General features: G+C 38.3%; 1 protein-coding gene across 1 annotated transcript; it reads right to left on the bottom strand.

Annotated features, from left to right (window-relative positions):
- Nucleotides 1-372: 372 nt before the first annotated feature.
- On the bottom strand, nucleotides 373-20,593 carry LOC138814749 (GATA zinc finger domain-containing protein 14-like). The gene is made up of 4 exons (XM_070003860.1): nucleotides 20,514-20,593; nucleotides 1,294-2,246; nucleotides 834-907; nucleotides 373-765 (listed from the first exon to the last, which is right to left on the bottom strand). Exons 1-4 carry the CDS (start codon nucleotides 20,591-20,593, stop codon nucleotides 373-375), a joined length of 1,500 nt encoding a protein of 499 aa, XP_069859961.1.
- Nucleotides 20,594-21,257: the final 664 nt, after the last annotated feature.

Here is a 21,257-nt window from a genome sequence, read left to right as displayed (position 1 = left end):
GGGGAAAAGTGGAGGGTGGGGCGCAGGGACACGAAGGATACAGGGGCCGGGAGGCAGAGGACATGGGCAGGGCTGCAGTTCTCCAGTTCTCCAGCTGACGCTGGCCTGGCAGCACTTGCAGTCCTGAATCACCCCTGATTGCTCTAAAACGGCATTCCTAACCCTGTCACCTCCAAGCTTCTAGATGCCTCCTGCCTCATCAGACCACAGCCTGGTGCAGGAAGGGGAAGGGCGTCTCAGAAAGCACTTCCACCTTACCGGCCCTGACCTACGGCGCTTGCACCTGCCTCCCCCTTCTTCCCTGATTGCTGAGTGAAGTGTGCTGTTGTCATGAGGTTACATGTGTAGTTGTCACTTTTGTAAGTGTTGAGCTTAGTTGTCACTGTTTTGAGTAGTGAGGTGAGCTGTGCAGTACTCATTGTTCAGACTGTTCTGAGTGTTGAGGTTAGGTCTGTGGTTATCACTGTTGTGATTACTGAGGTTAGATGTGTAGTTGTCACTGTTCTGAGTGTTGAAGTTAGGTGTGTGGTTGCCAATGTTAGGAATATTAAGGTTAGGTATGTGGTTGTCAGGGTTCTGAGTGTTGAGGTGAGGTGTCCAGTTGTCACTGTTGTGAGTACTGAGGTTTGATATGTAGTTGTTGCTGTTGTTAGTGTTGAGGTTAAGTGTATAGTTATCACTGTCCTGAGTACGGAGGTTAGGTGTGCAGTTGTCACTGTTCAGACTGTTCTCAGTGTTGACATTACGTGTGTGGTTGTCACTGTTCTAAGTGTTAAGGTTAGGTGTGTCTTTGTCACTGTTCTGAATATTGAGGTTAGATGTGAAGTTGTCACTGTTCTGAGTGTTGAAGTTAGGTGTTTGCTGTCAGTGTTAGGAGTATTAAGGTTAGGTGAGCTGCTGTCACTTTCTGAGTGTTGAGGTTAAGTGTGTAGTTATCACTGTTCTGAGTATTGAGGTTAGGTGTGTAGTTGTCACTGTTCTTAGTACTGAGGTTAGGTATGTAGTTGTCACTCTTCTGAATGTTGAGTTACAGTGTGCTGTTGTGTGTTCAGAGTATTGAAGTTAGCAGTGTGGTTGTCAATGTTCTGAGTATTGAGGTTAGGTGTGCAGTTTTCACTGTTCTGAGTACTGATCTTACGTGTGTAGTTGTCACTGTTCTGAGTACTGAGGTTATGTGTGTACTTGTCATTATTCTGAGTATTGAGCTTAGGTATGTAGTCACTGTTTTGAGTACTGAGGTTAGATGTGCAATTGTCACTTTTCTGAATATTTAGATTAGATGTGTGTTGGTACTGTCTTGAATATTGAAGTTAGGTGTACAGTTGTCACTTTTCTGAGTACTGTGGTTAGATGTGTAGTTGTCACTATTCTGAGTACTAAGGTTAGGTGTGTGGTTGTCACTATTCTGAGTATTGAGGTTAGGTGTGTAGTTATCACTGTTCTGAATATTGAGTTTAGGTGTGCAGTTGTCATTGTTCTGAGTACTGAAGTTAGGTGTGTGGTTGTCACTATTCTGAGTACTGTGGTTAAGTATGTGGCTGTCACTGTTCTGAGTACTAAAGTTAGTTTTGCTGTTGTCACTATTCTGAGTATTGAGGTTAGGTGTGTAGTTAACACCGTTCTGAGTACTGAAGTTAGGTATGTAGTTGTCACCATTCTGAGTACTGAGGTTAGGTGTGTGGTTGTCACTGTTGTGAGTGTTGAGGTTAGGTGTGTAGCTATCACCATTCTGAGTGCTGAGGTTAGATATGTAGTTGTCACCGTTCTGAGTACTGAGGTTAGGTGTGTGGTTCTCACTGTTGTGAGTGTTGAGGTTAAGTGTATATTTGTCACTGTTCTGAGTATTGATGTGAGGTATGCAGTTGTCACTGTTCTCACTGCTCTGAGTATTGAGTTTAAGTGTGTTGTCACTGTTCTGACTATTCTGAGTGTTGAGGTTAGATATGTGGTTGTGAATGTTCTGAGTACTGAGGTTAGGTATGTAGTTGTCATTGTTCATAGTAGTGAGGTTAGGTTTGCAGTTCTCCCTGTTCTGACTGTTCTGAGTGTTGAGGTTAGGTGTGTAGTTGTCGCTCTTCTTACTGTTCTTTGTATTCAGGTAAGGTGTATAATTGTTACTGTTCTGAGTATTGAGGTTAGGTTTGTAGTTGTCACTGTTATGAGTAGTGATGTTAGATGTGTAGTTGTCATCATTAGCAGAGCTTATTTGACCTGTTCCTGGCTTGGTCAATACTTGTGCACTGCTTCTGGGAAGCAGAGACTCATGCCTCTTCTCCTAGGTCCTCTGGAGGCTGAGATGGAATCTAGGTTCGAATCCAGCCTGGCAATAAAGTCCAGGAGACTTCTACATCCAGTTAACCACGGTGGGGCTGTGGTTCAATGGTGGAGTGCCAACCCTGAGCCTGAAGTCTTGAGAGACAGAGCTGAGGCCTGAGCATGCACACAAACATGTGTGTGTGTGCAGACACACACACAAAGTGTGAGTTCCAGCTCTATCAGAAAATTTTAAGAACTGGTACCTTGACTTGTGCAAATCATGACTCTGCCTTTATCTGGGCAAAGTCAATTTGCTACTTGAGAATCAGAAGTCAGTAAAATAAAGATGCTGAAAACCAAATGCTATTCCATATGTCAGTAAGTGTATGACCTTATTTAAACAAATGAGATAATAAACTTTTGACCTTACTTTTTCTCAAATTAGACAAATACAAAGTTAAACGGGGCAAGGTTCTCCATTTATTTACTTATCTATGTATTTTTGGCTGTAATAGTTGGAACTGATGGCCTCATTATTTTTCAGACATAGATGTCTCCCTATGCTTCTTACATAGCTGAGATTAGAAGTGTGTGCCATCATGACTTCATGTCTAGCTTCATTTTTTTAAACAAATGAAAATGTTGTGTCCTTTAGAAGAGTGTGACACTGCAGCTAATACTGCTAATAAGCTGACTTTTCACTGTTTTATAATTTAAAATTATATTTTTGTCATGTTCTTTTTCTTATCATATTGTGGATCAAACATGGGCCTCAAGCAAGCCAAGCCAGAGGACTTTACCAATGAACTTCAGTCCTACCCTGAGTTGGAAATTTTAAACATGTATGACACTGGATGAAGATTTTTTATTTTTCCTGCTGTCAGCAATGTGAATTTATATGCACAAATTTAATTACATAAATGCATAGTGCTGTTTCTTTTTTCAAAACTTAAGTGATATAAAACTGGGATGCAGTCTACTTCCTGCTTGACATTGTAATCCAGTGCACTTACCAATTTATCTGTCCATTTAGAGTCTAGGCAAAATGGCTTTTGAGATCTATATTTAATTTTATAGTTAGAATATCTTTGTAGTTCTTTTTCAAGTGCATTATAGCAGCAAGCACCACATTAATTTCCATCTATGTAGTTACTGTACTAAAATTATATATAATGAATGTTAGAGATCTACACAAATTCCTTTTAGCCCTGTTATGAAGGTCTATGCTTTTCTATACTCAAACATTTTAAATTTAGTCTGGAGATTGAATGAATGCTTAGAATAGAGAAATGTTGAGCACTTCGGAAAATGCTTTTTGACATACACCGGAAACATTAATCCTCCAGAATGTGGAAATCAGAAGCTTGCCCAATGGAAATGGATGTAATCACTGTCCAAATCTGTACAGAAACCTTCCAGAGGCCCATTGCTCAGTATATTCTTGAACCATCAGAGGCTGTTTCAGCTTGCTTTCCTCAGCCAAAATGCAACTATTTTATGAGAACTCTTGCTGGAAATTTTACTGTATACTTTTTCTTCTCTAGGCTTATGTTTAGATCATTGATCAAAATCCGTATGCCAGCCTTTAATTGGAAAGGGCTGGTGAAATGCAATGTTTGCATCACCTACTTCAAGCTGCAGTTCCAGCATGGAAAAGCAAGGTGGATTCACTTGCAGTCTTGACCTCTTTCAACTGATTTCTGGGGGAAAATATCTGTCACTATTAGCTTTGGTCTTTGGAAATTTCGAGGGAGAATGCAATGTTTTCATGATATTTGTAATTATCCTAATAAGTAGCCCATTCTATTTAACACTTTTCACCGGAAAGATCTTCGTGTATTTCAGAGACTACCTTATATTAAGATTCAGGACCAGTTGTATAATTAAAACTAAATTGTGGAGCTTGGCGCTGTTGGCTCATACCTATAAACCTAGCTACTCAGGTGGCTGAGATCTGAGAATTGCGGTTCAAAGACTACCTGGGCAGGAAAGTCTTTGAGTCTCTTATCTCCAATTAACCACCAGAAAACATTAAATGATGCTATGGCTCAAATGGTAGAGTGCTAGCCTTACGCTGAAGAGCTGAGGGACACCACCCAGGCCCAGAGTTCAAGCCCCAAGATCAACAAAAATAAGTAAATAATAATTTAACTGTAGGTTTGGAAGGTACTTTATTGGTAGAGCACTTTAGCATGTACAAGGCCCTAGGATCAATGTCTAGTATCACTGTAAAGGAAAAAAATAATTTTCTTGTAACTATGAGAAGCACTCAGTGTTTCACACCAGTTAACATAGCTGTTATGCAAGACACCACTTGGAAAAAATTATATTAACTGAAGTAAGCCAGGCCCAAAGAAACATAGGTCCCATGGTTTCGCTTATTTGCAATAACTAGTATATGTCTGAGACAAGTAGTAAAGGTCAGATAAGTTGATGTTAGGTGAAATGAATCTCAAGATAAGGATTCAAACGTTTTTTCTTTCTTGTAATTGTTTCTAACATATTTATAAGATAATTTCTTTGTTGCTTTCTATGTCACTCCCCCATGGTATAACCCCTACTTTCATTGTATTTGATGTTGGTATAATTTATGGAGGGAAAGGGAAAAAACACAAAAATAACACACACACACACACACACACACACACACACACACACACACACACACACAATCGTTTAAATAGGAATACAGGTGGAGTCATTGTAACAATGAGATGTACAAGTCCTTATGTCGAAATACAAACTTTACAACTTTGGCTGGAGGGGGTGGGAGGTTTGGGAGATGGGAAGGGAGAGGAAGGGGAAACAAAGGAGGGGGCAACAATGCTTGATAAGAAATATACTCATTACCTTGCCCATGCATTTCTAACCCCTCAGTACGGTATTTTTACACAATAAAAATAAAAAAGCTGGGGGTGGTGGTACATGCCTGCCAGCTATGTAGGAAGCATAAATAGGGGTCCAGGCTGGCCTAAACAAAAGCAAGAATACAAAACTAACAAAATAGCTGGACGTTAGTGGCTCACATCTGTAATACTAGCTACCCAGAAGGCTAAGATCTGAGGATCACAGTTTGAAGTCAGCCCAAGCAGTAAAATCCATTATATTTTTTCTCTAATTAGCCAGACTAGAGGTGTAACCTAATAGAGAAGCAGCTGTAAAAACATAATGGTAAGTAAAAGCTCAAGGTCCTGAGTGTAAGCACCAATACTGACACCAGAAAAAAATGAATAAGTAAATAATCAAAAGGGACTCGAGGCGTGGTTCAAGTAGAGTGCCTTTGTAGCATGGCTACAGCCCTTAAATTAAGCCCTAGTACAGCAAAACAAAACAAAACCAAAACAGATGAGTGTACTGTATTCTTTTTATTTATTTATTTATCTATCTATTTATTTATTTATTTATTTTATTTGTGAACATACTGTACAGAGGGGTTACAATTACATGGGCAGGATAATGCGTACATGAAGTTTTAGACTAAGGAGCTAATTTTAGAATAGGGATATAATTAGGGTTTTGATTTAGCATTATGAATTCAGACTCCTAAGCAGATTAAAACAGATTCTTAATTCTATGATCTGCTAAGTAGACTATCATGAGACGAATGAAAAAAAGTCTAATATGATGCATGATACCAATCTCTGGAAAGTTGTCTGGTGTGAAGTGTGGCATAGCGCTGGTGCATTCTGTCTCCTGAATCAGGGCAGAGCCTTCTAGAAAGGTAGCTATTATTTATCTTATGCCTCCTGTTAGCAAGATAGTTCTTTGTCTAGGGAGTCAAGGTTCTCAAAGTGTTTTGACTTCCTGACTACCAAATTCATTTAGGACCTTGTCCTAAACAATGTCTTAGCCAAAGAACATGGCTTTATAAGGCTGGGGTGATGAACCTGTTTTTGCCAAGGTCCCTTTGGATATTTATAACCTGTAGTGTACCAAATGATTTTTCAGGTCTTAAATGATCCATGAGTCAAATGTGCTTCACCCCTGCTAGAGTTGATTACATTAAGTAAATAAAGCACATGTAGTAGAGAGCAGCTCATCTGAAGGGGTGTGCATGTGGTGACTAACTAGAAGGGACACATAAAACAGCAATCTACAACCTGGTGGATCTGCCACAAGGTTTGAAAAAGTTCTGGAAAAGCTCACTTTATTTTTGGTGATTATTTCAAATTTTCTCCGTAATGGCTACTTATATATGAAAATCCTCTTAGATCAGAACTATATTTTTGAAAGGTTTATGTATTTTTTTCTCTATTCAGACTTTTATTCTATAAAAAAATGAAATTTTTTTAAATTTTATTTTATTTTATTTGAGAACATACTGTACAGAGGGGTTACAATTACATTGGCAGGATAATGCATACATTTCTTACCAAGCATTGCAGCCTCCTCCTTTGTTTACCCTTCACTTCACTTCCCAGCCTCCCCCTCCCCCCCACCCAATCATACTCCCCTCCCCCCCCACACCGACATTGTAAAGCTTGCTTTGACATGACATTTTGTAATTCTCCTTGTTACAACAGGTCCACCTGAATCCTTAAACGACTTGTTTGTCCCAATCTCCTCCACATGTTATACTGACATCAAATAAAGTGAAAGCGGGGGTTACACTGTGGGGGAGGGACATACAAAGCAACAAAGAAATAATCTTATAAATGCGTTAGAAACACATGCATGAAAGAAACGAAAACATTAAAATACATATTTAAGGGTTTGTTTTCCTAACATCACATTTTTGTTCAAAGGCAAAAACCCATACTGCAACCATTTTTAAAAAGTACGGAATTTTAAAAAGTACAATTGAACATGTCAGCTTTTGAATACAATACATCTTGATTACTGTCACCCTTTCATCATTTCCTTATCTCCCAACCACACCCAGCTACCTTTTTTTTAAATAATAAGTAGGGTAGCCTTGAAAAAGATAGATTTTTGTGACATGAAAATCTGTGAAATAACATATGTAATGGTAGGGGCACAGGGATATGAGACAATGTATTGACCTTTTCTTTTTTTCTTTTAAAATAATTTGATTTATAAAAAACATTGCGGGGCTGGGAAGGCGGCTCAGTGGTAGAGCACTTGCCTTGCATGCCTGAGGCCCTGGGTTTGATTCCTCAGCACCACATAAGCAAAAAGAAAAAAGCCGGAAATGGCACTGTGGCTCAAGTGGTAGAGCACTAGCCTTGAGCTGAAACGTTGAGTTACAGCACCCAGGCCGAGAGTTCATGCCCCATTACCGGACCCCAAAAAATTGCAAAAATTATATGAAATATTCTTTTATACCCTTCATCTGGATTCCCTAATTATCAACTTGTTAACATATTTGCTTTATCATTCTTTCCTTTTCTACATACATACTTTTCTCTTTGTCATTTGAAAGTACGATGTGTGAGTGTCAAAAACAATTGTTAATATTAATATAGCACTGTTACCTGATTCTTTAAATTATCTGATTTGCATTCAAATTTCATGAGGTGGTCTACGTTCTTTAATCAGGAATAGAGTGTAGATCAGTTCTTTTTGTAACACACACCATGGTTTGTGTTTCTCTGATTTCTTTTTTCCTGGAGGAACACTGCCATTTACATTTGGTAGGAGCACTAGAAGTGGGCTCCTGTTAATGAGTCATGTGAAAAATATGTAGGGAAGTGTCATTTTGTTTTTCTTATCTTGGTCCTTGAAATTGGTCTGAGCACAGCTGTCCCTGAGCTTTTCTGCCCAAGGCTAGTTCTGTACTACATTGAGCAACAGCACTACCTCTGGTTTTCTGGTAGTTAACTGGAGATAAGGATCTCATGGACTTTCCTGAGCAAGCTGGTTTTGAACCACAATTCTCAGATTTCAGCCTCCTGAGTCACTAGGATTACAGGTGTGAGCCACTGGCACCAAGCTCTGTATTCTTGAACCATTTGTTATTTTCTGTCTTTTGTGTTTGAGTTTTTCAAATATTAAACTTCGTGAGTACAAGATTATTTCATTTCATCAGGTTTTAAAATACAGAAGACCTGGTATGGTGGTTTACACCTGATATTCTAGTAATTATGAGGCTGAAGCAGGATAATTTCAAGTTCATATCCTGGGTTAGATTAGGAAAACCACGTTTCAAACAAACAGTAAGCCCAAAACAACAACAAAAAAAAAAGCAAAGGGGAAATGAATATGGAAAATATTCTGTTTTCAAGCATTACAGTGTAGCAGAACACAGGGATGTTTTTAGGCTTGGTTTCTATCATTAATATATTTGAAAAGACTTTTGTGTTTTATTGTTATCTGATTTAGATTTCTATAAATATAGGACTGATTTTCCCTGATGTTACTTTCCATATATGTGTTTGTTGTTCAAGTTTTGGGTAGAATTTTTTTTAAAGATTTCTGTTTTACAAAAGACCTAGAATAGCCAAAGCAATTATAAGTAAAAGAAACAACACAGGATGGATCACGATACCAGATTTCATGCTCTACTACAGAACCATAATAACAAAGATAGCTTAGTATTGGCACAAAAACAGACTCGAAGAACAATGGAACAGATTAGAAGATCCAGAAGTAAAATCACATACCTATACTCAGCTGATATTTGACAAAACAGCCAAAGACATACAGGGGAAGAATTATTGGTGCTGGGAAAACTGGGTGGACACATGCAGAAAGCTAAAAGTGTACCCCAACCAGTCTCCATGCACTAGCATCAACTCAAAATGGACTGCAGAACAGAGTAGGAGAGACACTTGAACTTACAGGCATGCAGGGACTTCTTGAACAGATTCCCAGGGTCACAACAAATTGGAGAGATACTTGACAAATGGGACTACCTTAAAATAAAAAGTTTCTGCATAGATAAAGAAATAGCAACACAACTAGAAAGACAGCTAACTAACTGGGAAAAATATTTACCAGCAATGTATCAGAGAAAGTCCTAATATCCACTATATACAAGGAACTTAAGAAACTACCCCCTCCCAAATCTATCCAATCATTAAATGGAAAAGCAGCTAAAGAGAGACTTCTCAGAAGAAGATATAAAAATGGCAAAGAAACAGATGAGGAAATGTTCACCACCTTACCCCAATCAGAATGGTCCACATCCTAAATTCTGCCAAAGACAAATGCTGGAGGGGATATGGAGAAAGAGGAACCCTACTGCATTGCTGGTGGGAATGTATACTAATACAACCACTTTGGAACGCAGTCTGGAGGGTCCTCGGAAAGCTAAATATAGACCTCCCCTATTACCTAGCTATACCACTCATAGGTATCTACCCTGAGCAACAAGAACCAGGATAGAAAGACACTTGCTCCTCCACGTATATTGCAGCACTGTTCACAATATCTAAGATTTGGAAACAACTCAGATGCCTCACTACAGGTGAATGGATCAAAAAATTATAGTACCTATATACAATGAAATATGCAGCCATTAGAAAGGACAAAATAATGTCATTCACAGAGAAATGGGTAGAACTAGAACAAATCATTTCGAACAAGGTAAGCCAAGATCAGAGAGACAAATGGCACATGGCTCCCTGATATGTGGATGTTAAAACCAAAATGCAAGGATATGACAAAATAAACAGGACTCAAGAAACAAGGGACCACTACTTAATTTGTCATATCATTTCTAAATGACTCCATATTCTTGATCATATATATGATGTATATATATGCATATATATTCCATATATGTGTGCACATCTGAGGGAAGCTAGGAGGAGGACACAGAATCAGAGGGTAATGGGAAAACACAAAACAGAGGGGCCCATCAGCTACATCAGACATTGATGAAAATGAACTAAGTAACTGAAGGGCAGCAATGGGAGTGAGGGAATGAGAGGGAAAGAGGGAGCAGCATACACTAAACAAAAGGAAAGAAAGGTACATATCACCCGATTTGAAAGAAATAGTTGTATTGTCAAAGCTTATGCAATTCACAAACTATAGACCATGATAATGACAATTTTGCATTGTGAAGGTTAAAATGTGTATATGACTTTAACTAAGTATTACTATTGCAAAATAGTGAGAAATTTGTGAATTTCATGTAATCATTTAATCTCAATAAAAACTATTTAAAACATTATTACCCTTTGGACTATATTCCAACAATTCATATTGTGGCATGATTTTTTTTTCTGTAATTCTATGTCTAGTCCAATTTCCATAAGGGATTTTGATAGGTTAAAAATAATTTCTTTTTTTCTCAAAATTATATTAAATGCTAATAAAGGAAATTGGAAAAGAATAGAATTTTAAATCAGAAAAAAAATTCCTTTTTAAAATTGTTTTGGATTTCGTTAGAGGATGGAAAAGCCAATGTAGAGAATTTATTTAGAATAGTCTTTTATATGAAAAGCAAAATTAATCATCAGTACTTTGGCATTTCTTTTCAAGAAAAGAAAATTGTAAATGGGATCTTTTGTTTTTTCTATTGTGGAAAGAATGGCTTTTCTTAGCCATGAGAAAATGATAGTATAACGTTACTGGTGCAAGTATTGAAGCTCTGGATTAATGCTCTGGATTTCTTGATTTCATGATCCCTTTTTGTTTTGGTCAGTCATGGGGCTTGAACTCGGGGTTTGGGCCCTCTCTGCGAGCTTCTTTGTTCAAGGCTAGTGCTTTATCATTTTAAGCCACAGCTCTACTTCCAGTTTTCTGGTGGTTCATTGGAGATAGTGTCTCATTGACTTTCCTCTCTGGGCTGGCTTTGAGCTGTGCTCCTCAGATCTCAGCCTCTTGAGTAGCTAAAATTACAGGTGTGAGCCACTGGCACCTGGCCAGGATCTCTTTTAAATAAGTAATTTTATTTTATGGCAAATGTTTTGAAAAGCCTTTACACATAAAAAATGTTAATAAACAACGGTTAAAATAATTAAAATGATGTAGTCCTTTAGAACTACATCTTAGGAGATTATAGCCTAGTAGAAAAAAAGGAGGTTCTCAGAAAGCAGGAAGATGGGCAGAAGGGAAAGTGGGCAGGTGATTACACACCAGAGCCTGATGGTGTACCACACCATCCAGGAGACTGGATGTGGCAGAACATAGGCAGAGGCTTGGGTTCTCTTATCATATGGCATTGTCACCTTTTCCTAGACCAGTGGACAGGTTTGATGGAGACAGGCAACTGAGATGATGTGGAGGCCCAAGAGGGGCATGTTAAGCAGAGGCAGAGGTGGTCCCGGGAACAGAGCTTTTGATGAATTTGACCAGAGAGGGAAACGAGATTTTGAAAGATACAGTGAGAATTATAAAATCTAAGTCACTTTATAAATACTATTTTGCACATAAGTTTCAGTAATACATGAATCTGTTTATTATGTCTGAATATTTAACCAACTTCATATCAGTATGGTATTACTCTGTGAAAGGCTGATCCTGGGACAACTTTTATGGTCCACTTTTTCTGATGTAGAAATTGACTAGAGTGTCAATTGTATGCTAAAGGAATACTCTTCATTTCTCTAGAGCTGCTAGAACTGAAACAGCATGTGTGGATATGTATCTCGTAGCTGGGGATTAGGTAAAGACACCAGGTAAGGAGTGAATTTGTGTCCTCTGAAAGCCTATGATGAAGTGAAAGTCTGTGTACTTGTATTTGCTTATATTAAGAATTGTGATCGTTGAATTATGCTTTATAATTAGATATCCCTAAGCAGAGACTGTTTTGGAGCTTTGAATTACTGAGATAATTTTTTTTGGTATAAGTACCTAGGTGAAAACTTTTTGCTGTTATTAGTGATGGTGGTCGTGGGACTTGAACTCTGGGCCAGACAGCTATCCCTCAGCTATTCAGCTGAAGGCTAGCTCTCTACCACTTAAGCCACAGCACCACTTCCAGTTTTCAGTGGTTTATTGGAGATAAGAGTCTCATGGACTGTCCTGCCAGGGCTCGCTTTGAACTGCAATCCTCAGATCTCAGCCTCCTGAGAAGTTAGGATCACAGGCCTGAACCACCAGTGCCCAGCTTCTAGGTAATAATTTTTAAAACAAGTTTGCTCTGTTGCATTTAGATTTGAAACTGTTTTTAAAGAGCTTTTTAATTTTATATTTGCTAAATGATTTGTGACAGATGTCTACATCCTTGCTGATGCCCTAACAAGTATATGGCGTAGCATATTTATGTATGTCTCAAGAAGCTTTCTAAATACCCATATATTATATACTTCTCTGAGACCTTTCAGAGTTCTTTTAGCTTCTTGGTATTGCATCTTACTTTATAATCATTTGTAGATGTGGGTTGCAGCTCCAAGAGAAGTTTCTCCTGTATTATGCTCCTGTTAGACATTTCTCTATGGCTTCATGATACTTTAGATCTTTGCCAATTCTGCTAGTTAGAGTAGGTATTTGTTTGCTTTTACAGTAGTTTTGGCCTTCATGGTGTCTGCTGAGAAAGTGATAGGATATACTGTAGGGTAAGGCACGGTGTAGAGCAAGAAACTGTGTAAGACCACCTTTCTGTAAATTACAAAACTTGATGCAACTGTATTTCTATTTTTCTTCTTTTAAAGAATCTAAGCTTTTTATGCAATCTTGTTTTTATTTATTGTTAGTATTATTCTGGAGAAAGTTCCAGGGTGACCTGGAGTTCTCTGTGTCCCAGGCTGGCCTCTAACTTGTGAGCTTGCTACAGCCACCTCCTGAATGCTAATGTTCCACTCTGTTCCACTATGCCAGACAGAACTTCTTTTCCTTGAGTATCTGTTCTAAAAGACAAATGTATAAAATAATAATGCCAAAAGTAAAATTAGGTTTACCACAATTCTCTTCTATGGAACCGGAACAGAAACTTTTTGAGTGGTTGCTCAATCTCAAATTCCGTAGTTTCAATGATCTCTTGTTTTACTTCAATTACATGTACGTATGTATGTATATATACATATATACACATACACACATAATATTTATATGTGTGTATGTAGAGCTGGCTGTGCCATTTGTGGGGCTTCCAAGATTGGTGTTAGGAAGACATGTCTTGTGGCATTCATTTTGGTTTTGTTTGTGACTAATTTAGGTGATGCTAGTTCATAAATAAGTCTTAGAGTAAGATATTTTTGTGTGTGCAGAATCTGGGGCTTGAACTTAGGGCCTGGGTACTGACCCTGAGCTTTTGTGCTTAAGGCTAGCACTCTACTTGAACCATGTATGTCTTCACTTCTAGATTTTTAGAGATAAGAGTCTCACTGATTTTCCTGCCCAGCCTGGCTTTGAACCACAATCTTCAGATCTTATCCTCCTAAGTAGCTAGAATTACAGGTATAAGCCACCAACAACAAGTAAGAGTCACTTTTTGTGGTTGTGGTTGTAGTTGTGTTTGTTGTTTAATTGTTTCTGGAGTTTTCAGAGCTGATGTCTGAAGTTAAATTTTTGCACTTGCTAGCAAGTTTTCTTTCAATGAGCGAAGTCCCCAGTCCCTGTTTTTTGTAATCAGCTGATGTGCAGTCAGTGCTGTCATGTGAACTTTGGATCTGTGAAGAAGTGAATGAGAAGTGATGTGCAGTCCATCCCTGGCTCATGCCAAAAACACTGGCAGTAGTGAATAGAATAAAGGACAGACTCACGTGACTAAGTAGTTCTGACAGTTTTGAGTTTCCTTCACAGGTCTGGCATGGAGTGTCATCAATATCATTTAAAAACATAGTATTTTGATAAAAGCTTAATAGACAACCACACATGAGTTTTCAATAATACTGCCTTAGAGTTTATACGGTTGAGAGCAGGTAATTGTATGTTACCAGGTAACATTTGATGAAACTCCATCCACTGTTAGAGATTTGGGTTCAGTGTGAAGGCTGACTACATTTGAGCTAGGTACTAAAAGCCTTGAAATGTTCAACAGCAATTTTGGAGCCTAGTCACACAAAGAGGCATGCTTTTCTCTAGCATAACAAGTCAAGGTATAGACAGAATCTCTCGGGCTGTTTCTTGTAATGAACTTAGCATTGTCAGTTTGCTTTCAGCAGAACATTATTTGTCAAAACAAATTTTTGCTCATCTTTGTAGATTTGATCAAATGGTTCAATAAGCTGTTAGTACACCATGAGTTTTGAATTTATGCATAAAATAATTTAGGTCAACACAAAGGGTAGATTTGTGATTTTTCCTCTCTGTAAATTCAGTTCACTGCTCAAGTTTAATAAATGCTGATTTTTATAGTCTCAGGTGTTTGTGTTTCCCTTTTTCTCTTTCCCCACATCTTTTTAGTCATTAATTGCCAAACAGTACAAACTGTATGTCTGTAGGGTTTTTATTGTGTGTGGGTGCCTGTCCTGGAGCTTGGGCTCTGGGCATGGGCTCTGTGCCCTGAGCTTTTGTGCTTAAGGTTAGTGCTATTCTGTTTGAAGCAAGCAACAGCTCCACTTCCAGCTTTTTTGGTAGTTTGAGATAAGAGTCTCATGGACTTTCCTTTTGGGGCTGGCTTCGAACCACATCACTCAATCTCAGACTCCTTGGTATTTATGGTTTTAGTCACCAGCCATTGATGACTCATTTTGTGTTTTAATCTTGGTTTGTTTCATGGCAAAAGAACAAAGAAAATATTACAATAACTTAGCATTGCTATTTTGCTAGACTTTGGGACTACTGGGTGCTTAAAAATGAAGTGACCCACTGGGGTCTGTCTGATGGGTATATGTGAGCATTTATGAAGGGGCTTCAACTAGGTGTGCGTCCTTTAATACATCAAATACATTTGAGTTAAGATCTTGTTTAAAGCCAGGCACCAATGGTGCATGCCTGTAACCCTAGCTACTCAAGATGCTGAGAGCTGAGGATCACGGTTGGATGCCAGCCATGTTAAGAAAATTTGTGAGAAATAATCGTATAAATGCGTTAGAAACAAATGCATGAAAGAAAAAAAAACATTTAATTACATGACTTAGGTTTCATTTTCCTAACATCACGTTATCTGACCTTTTCTGCTTGGCTCATACATTTACTAGATATTGCAAATAAGGGAAAACTTGGGACCTATGTTTCTTTGGGCTTGGCTTACTTCACTTAATATAATTTTTTCCAAGTCTTTCCATTTCCTAACAAATGGGGCAATGTCATAAGATTATTTCTTTGTTGCTTTGTATGTCCCTCCCCCACAGTATAACCCCTGCTTTCACTGTATTTGATGTGGTATAAGTTGTGGAGGGGAAGGGGAAAAACAAGTCGTTTAAATAAGGACACAGGTGGACTCGTTGCAACAATGAGAAGTACAAGTTGTAATGTAGAAAACGAAATTTACAACATTGGTGAAGGTGGAGAATTGGGTGGGGGGGCGGGGGGAGGCTGGGAAGGGATGGGAAGGGTAAACAATGGAGGAGTCTACAATGCTTGCTAAGAAATGTACTCACTATCTTGCCCATGTAATTGTAACCCCTCTGTACATATTTTTACAATAAAAAAGAAGAAAGAAGAAGAAAAAGAAAAAAAGAAAGTTTGTGAGATCCATATCTCTAACCACCAAAAAGCTGGAACTAGAGTTGTGTCTAAAGTGGTAGAATCCTAGCCTTGGGAAAAATACCTCAGATGCAGTAGCTCGGCCCTGAGTTCAGGCCCAGGACTTGCAAATAAAAATGAAAAGAAAAACATCTTGTTCATAGAGTAAAAGTTTTTAATAAGAGCGCAGATCTGTAGCCAACTGATATTTGACAAAGGAGCCAAAAGACACACATTGGAGAAAAAAAAAAACTCTTCAATAAATGGTGTTAGGAAAATGGGTCATCCACTTAGGATACTGAAAATGGGCCTTTTGTCACCTTCTAAAAACAAAAACAAAAACAAAAACTCCAAGAGGTACAGAGAGCTCAAAATGAGAACTGAATTTTTAAATCTACTACAGAAAAATATAAGAAAACTTATGAAACACAGGTAATTATTTTCTGAATAGGACTCCAGAGAATGGAAATAAACATGGGTAAATGGGACAGTATCAAATTAAGAGTTTTTTTCAAAGCAAAAGAAGCGACCAGAATCAAGAGACAACTCAAAGAATAAGAGAAGAATCTTTGCCAGTTATCCAACAAATAAAGGATTGATATCCATACTATACAGAGGACTGAAATTAGACATAAAAAACCCACAAATAATGTAATTACATAGTTTAAAGAAGAATAACAGGATGGCTAATTAAGTCATCAGGAAATGTCCAACAGCCTTAGTTATAATAAAGAACATGCAAATTAATACTGCAATGAGATTCCATCTACTTCCGTTAGAATGACAGCCACCAAAAAATGCTGGCAAGATGTATTAGAAAAGGAATCTTTATAGTCTTTTGGTGGGAATGTAAACTAGTGTAATCATTATGGATATCAGTCTAAAAATAAACCCTTCCAAAGACTCCACTGTACTAGTATGAGGCATATGTCAATAGAATAAATCAATATACCAGAAAGATGTCAGAATAACTCATGTTTATTACAGCACTGTGTACAATAGCCAAATAATGGAATCAGACGGCTGGAATCTTCTTCTTCTTCTTTTTTTTTTTTTTTTTTTTTTTTTGGTCAGTGGTGGGCCTTGAACTCTGGGCTTGGGCACTGTCCCTCAGCTCTTCAGCTTAAGGCGAGCATTCTACCGCTTGAGCCACAGCATCACTTCTGGTTTTCTAGTGGTTTATTGGAGATCAGAGTCTCACGGAATTTCCTGCCCGGGCTGGCTTTGAACCTTGACCCTCAGATCTCAGCCTCCTCAGTAGCTAGGATTACAGGAATGAGCCACCGGCGCCCAACATTGGAATCTTCTTGAATAATAAAGAAGAAGTGGTATTGATGCACCATGGAATGTTACACAGCCATGAAGGAAAATGAAATCATGTCGCTTTCAGAAAAATGCATATAATTAGAAGACATCATAATGAGCTAAGCTAAACAAACAAAAACCCCACAAGATATATGTTTTTTCTCCTATATAAAAGCTATACCTAAAAAGCATATGTATTTGTAGACATGATTCTTCTTTTATTATTATGGGCAGACATACAATTTGAGTCTACAAGTCTATTTAAGAGGAGAAGGGGAAGGGGAAAAGAGAGTGAATAATTTTGAGATACATTGTAACTATATGTGAAAATTACATGAAAGCTTTTGATCAATAGCAAGTTGGGGGAGAGAGAGAGGCTAGGGTGGAGTACTAGTAAGAGGGTTGACTAACTAAGGGGAAAGAGAATGAATATGGTTTAAGTAGATTTTTCAAAATAAAACTGAAACCTGTTGAAATTGTTTTGAGAAGAGGGAGGATAACATTATGTGTAAATGTCACAATTGTAAATATTTTATGATAATTTTTTAAATGCCAGGGACTTGTTGCTTAGATCTATAGTCCTAGCTACTTAGGAGGTTGAGATCTGAGAACTAAAGTTTGAAACCAGCTCAGGCAGATGAATCTGAGATAAATATTCTGATCTCTAGTTAAACAGTAAAAAAAAAAAAACCTGGAAGTCAAGGTATACCTCCAGTGGTAGAGTGCCAGCCTTGAGAGAAAAAGCTGACAGAGGTGAGAGAGAGAGAGAGAGACACCCTGAGCTCAAGACCCAGAAACCTGTACAACAAAAGAAAAAGCAAAACCAAAGTGGAAGTTATTACAAATTTATGGCAAAAAGAAACTGTGAGATTAAAAAAAAATGGTTAGTATTTTTTTTGTTGTTGATCATAGGGCCTGAACCCTTAGCCTAGGCTCTGTATCTCAGCTATTTAGCTCAATGCTAGTGTTCTTCCACTTGAGCCAAAACACCACTTCCAACTTTTTCTGCTTATGTGGTGCTGAGGAATCGGACCCAGGGCCTCATGCACGCTAGGCAAGCACTCTACCACTTAGTCACTTTCCCAGTCCCTGTTACTAATTATTAAAGAGATGCACAGAGGGTTCACCATTTCATAAGCAGATAATGAATATATTTCTTTGGTGGCAATTTCTCCCCTTCCTTTGCTCTCTCCATTTCCCTCTACCATCTCTACCTACCAATTGTATAGTTGTACAGTTCATTTTCCTGATAGTGTCTACTGAGTATCACTGTTGCATTTGTTTACCCTTGGTTCTTCCATTTCTTTGCCTCTTCTTACCCCCCCCCAAAGACAGTTAAATGAACAAACAGACAAAAAACAAGAAACAAAGACCAAAAAGTAAAAAACAACACCATCTTCATCAACAATGGGAAAAATATTAAAAACGTGTTGCCAGTTCCTGGCATTCATGTTGATAAATATTTTACAGGTTCACTGGCACAGAGGCATTCATTGCACCTTTGGGTCCCTTCCTTAAGAGTACCTCCTTTAATTGTATGGGTGTTTTAAAACAGATTGCAGTTTCTACATGCTTAAAACACACAATATTTGAGTTGAGATGTATTTTATTAATGCAGCTTAATTTATATGTACTTTAAAACCTTAAAAAGCCATCATTGAAAACTTTATATGAATTTTGGGAAAGTACATTAACTGGATACCTCTCGGAACACTGGCTGGTCTCAGCCTTGTCTAAATAGTGATTTAACATTGCTGCTTTCAAAAATATATAATGTGTACTTCTCAGTTATAGAAACTCTAGATGAATAAATTCAATACTATATCCCCAATAATGTTTTCTTTTTACTGACAATCACAACTGCTCTTCTTTTTGATGTTGCTTCCTTAGAGGAATGTGAAATGTTGCTTGTCCCATGTGTTCTAATATGTGAGCATAACTGTCACAAGTTGTATTTTGTTATAAAAATAGCATTTCTTAAGTATTACTGTGTGCCAACATCTGCTCTTTATAGAACTGTGTATTAATTCACTGAACTCTGAACTGCTCTGAGCAGTTAAATCTTAATTTTCTCACAAGGAAGCACAGGGGTTAAACAACTTATTAGTAAGTACATGGCCAGAATTAGAGTCTAACTGTGCACCAGACAGAAAATGATAAGAATGGTTAATTGGCATTCAGCTTACCATCCTGTTAGGGACTTCCCATAGCTGAGAATAGGTTGCTCAGTCCTATAATCCTAGCTCCTCAGGATGCGGAGATCTGAGGATTGAGGTTCAAAAGCCAGCCCAAGCAGGAAAAGTCCATGAGATGCTTATCTTCAAGTAACCACCAGAACTGAAAGTGGCAATGTGGTTCAAATTGGTAGAGCGCTACCTTTGGCAAAAATGCTCAGGGACAGCCCCCACACTCTGAATTCAAGCCCCACAATGGACACACACACACACACACACACACACACACACACACACACACACAGAGAGATAAAGAGAGAGAGAGAGAGAGAGAGACAGAGACAGAGACAGAGACAGAGACAGAGACAGAGAAAGACAGAGAGAGAGAAAGAGAGAGAGAGAGAGAGAGACAGAGAGAGAGAGAGAGAGACAGAGAGAGAGAGAGACTAAAAAGAGAAGATACTGGTTCTGTCATCTTGAGGATTGTCAGAAAGATCACTGACGATTTCCCTAGATAGAATTGATGGAACAACCACCTCATTCCTTCCCTTCATGAAATGAAAATGTTGAGGATATCTTTGCTTCCTTGCTATCTTGTACAAGGGTTTGAACTGAAGGCTTCAGCTTGCTTGCTTGTCACTCTCCCACTTAAGTTATGCCTCCAACCTAGCTTTTTTTGTTGGTCATGGGGCTTGACCTCTGGGCCTGTGCTCTGTCCCTGAGCTCTTCAGGTCAAGGTGAGCACTTGAGCCACAACACCACTTCCAGTTTTCTAGTGGTTAATTGGAGATGAGTCTAACAGACTTTCCTACCTAGGCTGGCTTTGAACCACGATCCTCAGATCTCAGCCTCCTGAGTAACTAGGATTACAGGTATGAACCACCAGCACCCGATCCAGCCTAGCTTTTGCTGGTTATTTGGGAAAAGTCATATTGCAGACTTGTTATTGTCAAGAGCTCAATTCTCCTCTATAAGACTGTAGTTATGAGCCACCGTGGTCTAGCTGAGTAAGTATTAATACAAGATATCTATCTTCTATTGCACGTTGTTTCCAACTGTATTTGTATAAACAGTGAAGTTTTTGCATATTTGTGTGTTAGGCTAAATTTGCTTGCCTCACTCATGTCTGATTAGTAAGTTTTACTTAGTTTTAGGGCCCACTTTCTTTGGTTCACTGTATTTTTTTCCCTAGGTTCAGGTAGAAAGTGGAAATGTGTATGTGTGGACAGGTGTTTTAGATATTCTCTTGGAATATCACGACTCTTTTTATAAGCTCCATTGCCCCCTTACTCCCTAAATCTCAATGTAATACAAAGGTGAAGGCTTTATAGATACAATGCAGCAGCCTTGTGGTACCTTGGAGCCCGCAGGGTAATCACATGGACCTCTGATGGGTCTACGTGGGCTGGGTATGAGGGTCTTTCCAGGATGCACATTTAGAAGTGACACTCCCTTTCTTGGTACCGGAAGCAACTGGTGCCACATATAATTTCTACTCTCTAATATTTTCCTTCAGTGATATAAACAGGACCAGAACATAGAAAATACTATGTTTTATTACAACAATATACATAACTTACATTATTTCAACTTTTGAAACCATTGTAGTGTTTTGTGTACAGTAAGTATTCTTTCTGTAATTCCTTTTTTTACTTTTGAATGTAACTGAAGTAATATAGTTTGTGCGTATTTTATCATTCTAGTATAACTTCATTTGCAGTACTTACATGCAACTATTTTTCAAATTCTGAGATTTAATACTATGTTTTTGGATAACAATTTTATTGTACTTTTATTTCAGTTTGCCATTATGGCCTTATAAATACAAACAATAAAATCCATTCTTGCTAGTATGGAGTTCAATGTACTTTGGAAACTACTGACTCAGGATATAACATTGTGCATACACTAATGTGTATCACCTTATTTACAACTGCTCCATAAAATTAGTAGTTCAGATGGCAGCCTCTTCATCTGGCACACTGGGCCCACTGGGCATGCTGGGGCCTCTGGTGAAGTAAAAGCCTAGCTGCAGCCTTCCCACCTTCTGCAATGCCAGTGGACTGTGGGAGAAGACATGCTGGCAGGCTAGGGCAGTCC

This window comes from Dipodomys merriami, unplaced genomic scaffold (genome assembly GCF_024711535.1).
Source record: "Dipodomys merriami isolate MVZ:Mamm:240054 unplaced genomic scaffold, mDipMer1.0.p SCAF_606, whole genome shotgun sequence".
NCBI lineage: Eukaryota > Metazoa > Chordata > Mammalia > Rodentia > Heteromyidae > Dipodomys > Dipodomys merriami.
The sequence above is the reverse complement of the archived record's forward strand: the minus strand, read 5'-3'. Positions and strand labels throughout refer to the sequence as shown.

What these genes read in the sequence shown, in the direction of transcription:
- LOC138814749 (XM_070003860.1), bottom strand. Translation starts at nt 20,593, where the DNA reads ATGTGCATCCTGGAAAGACCCTCATACCCAGCCCACGTAGACCCATCA. An exon ending in TAACTTCAATATTCAAGACA is followed by an intron (nt 908 to 1,293) that starts GTACCAACACAC and finishes CTCAACACTCAG; the next exon opens with AAAGTGACAGCAGCTCACCT. An exon ending in TAACTTCAACACTCAGAACA is followed by an intron (nt 766 to 833) that starts GTGACAACTTCA and finishes CTTAACACTTAG; the next exon opens with AACAGTGACAACCACACACG.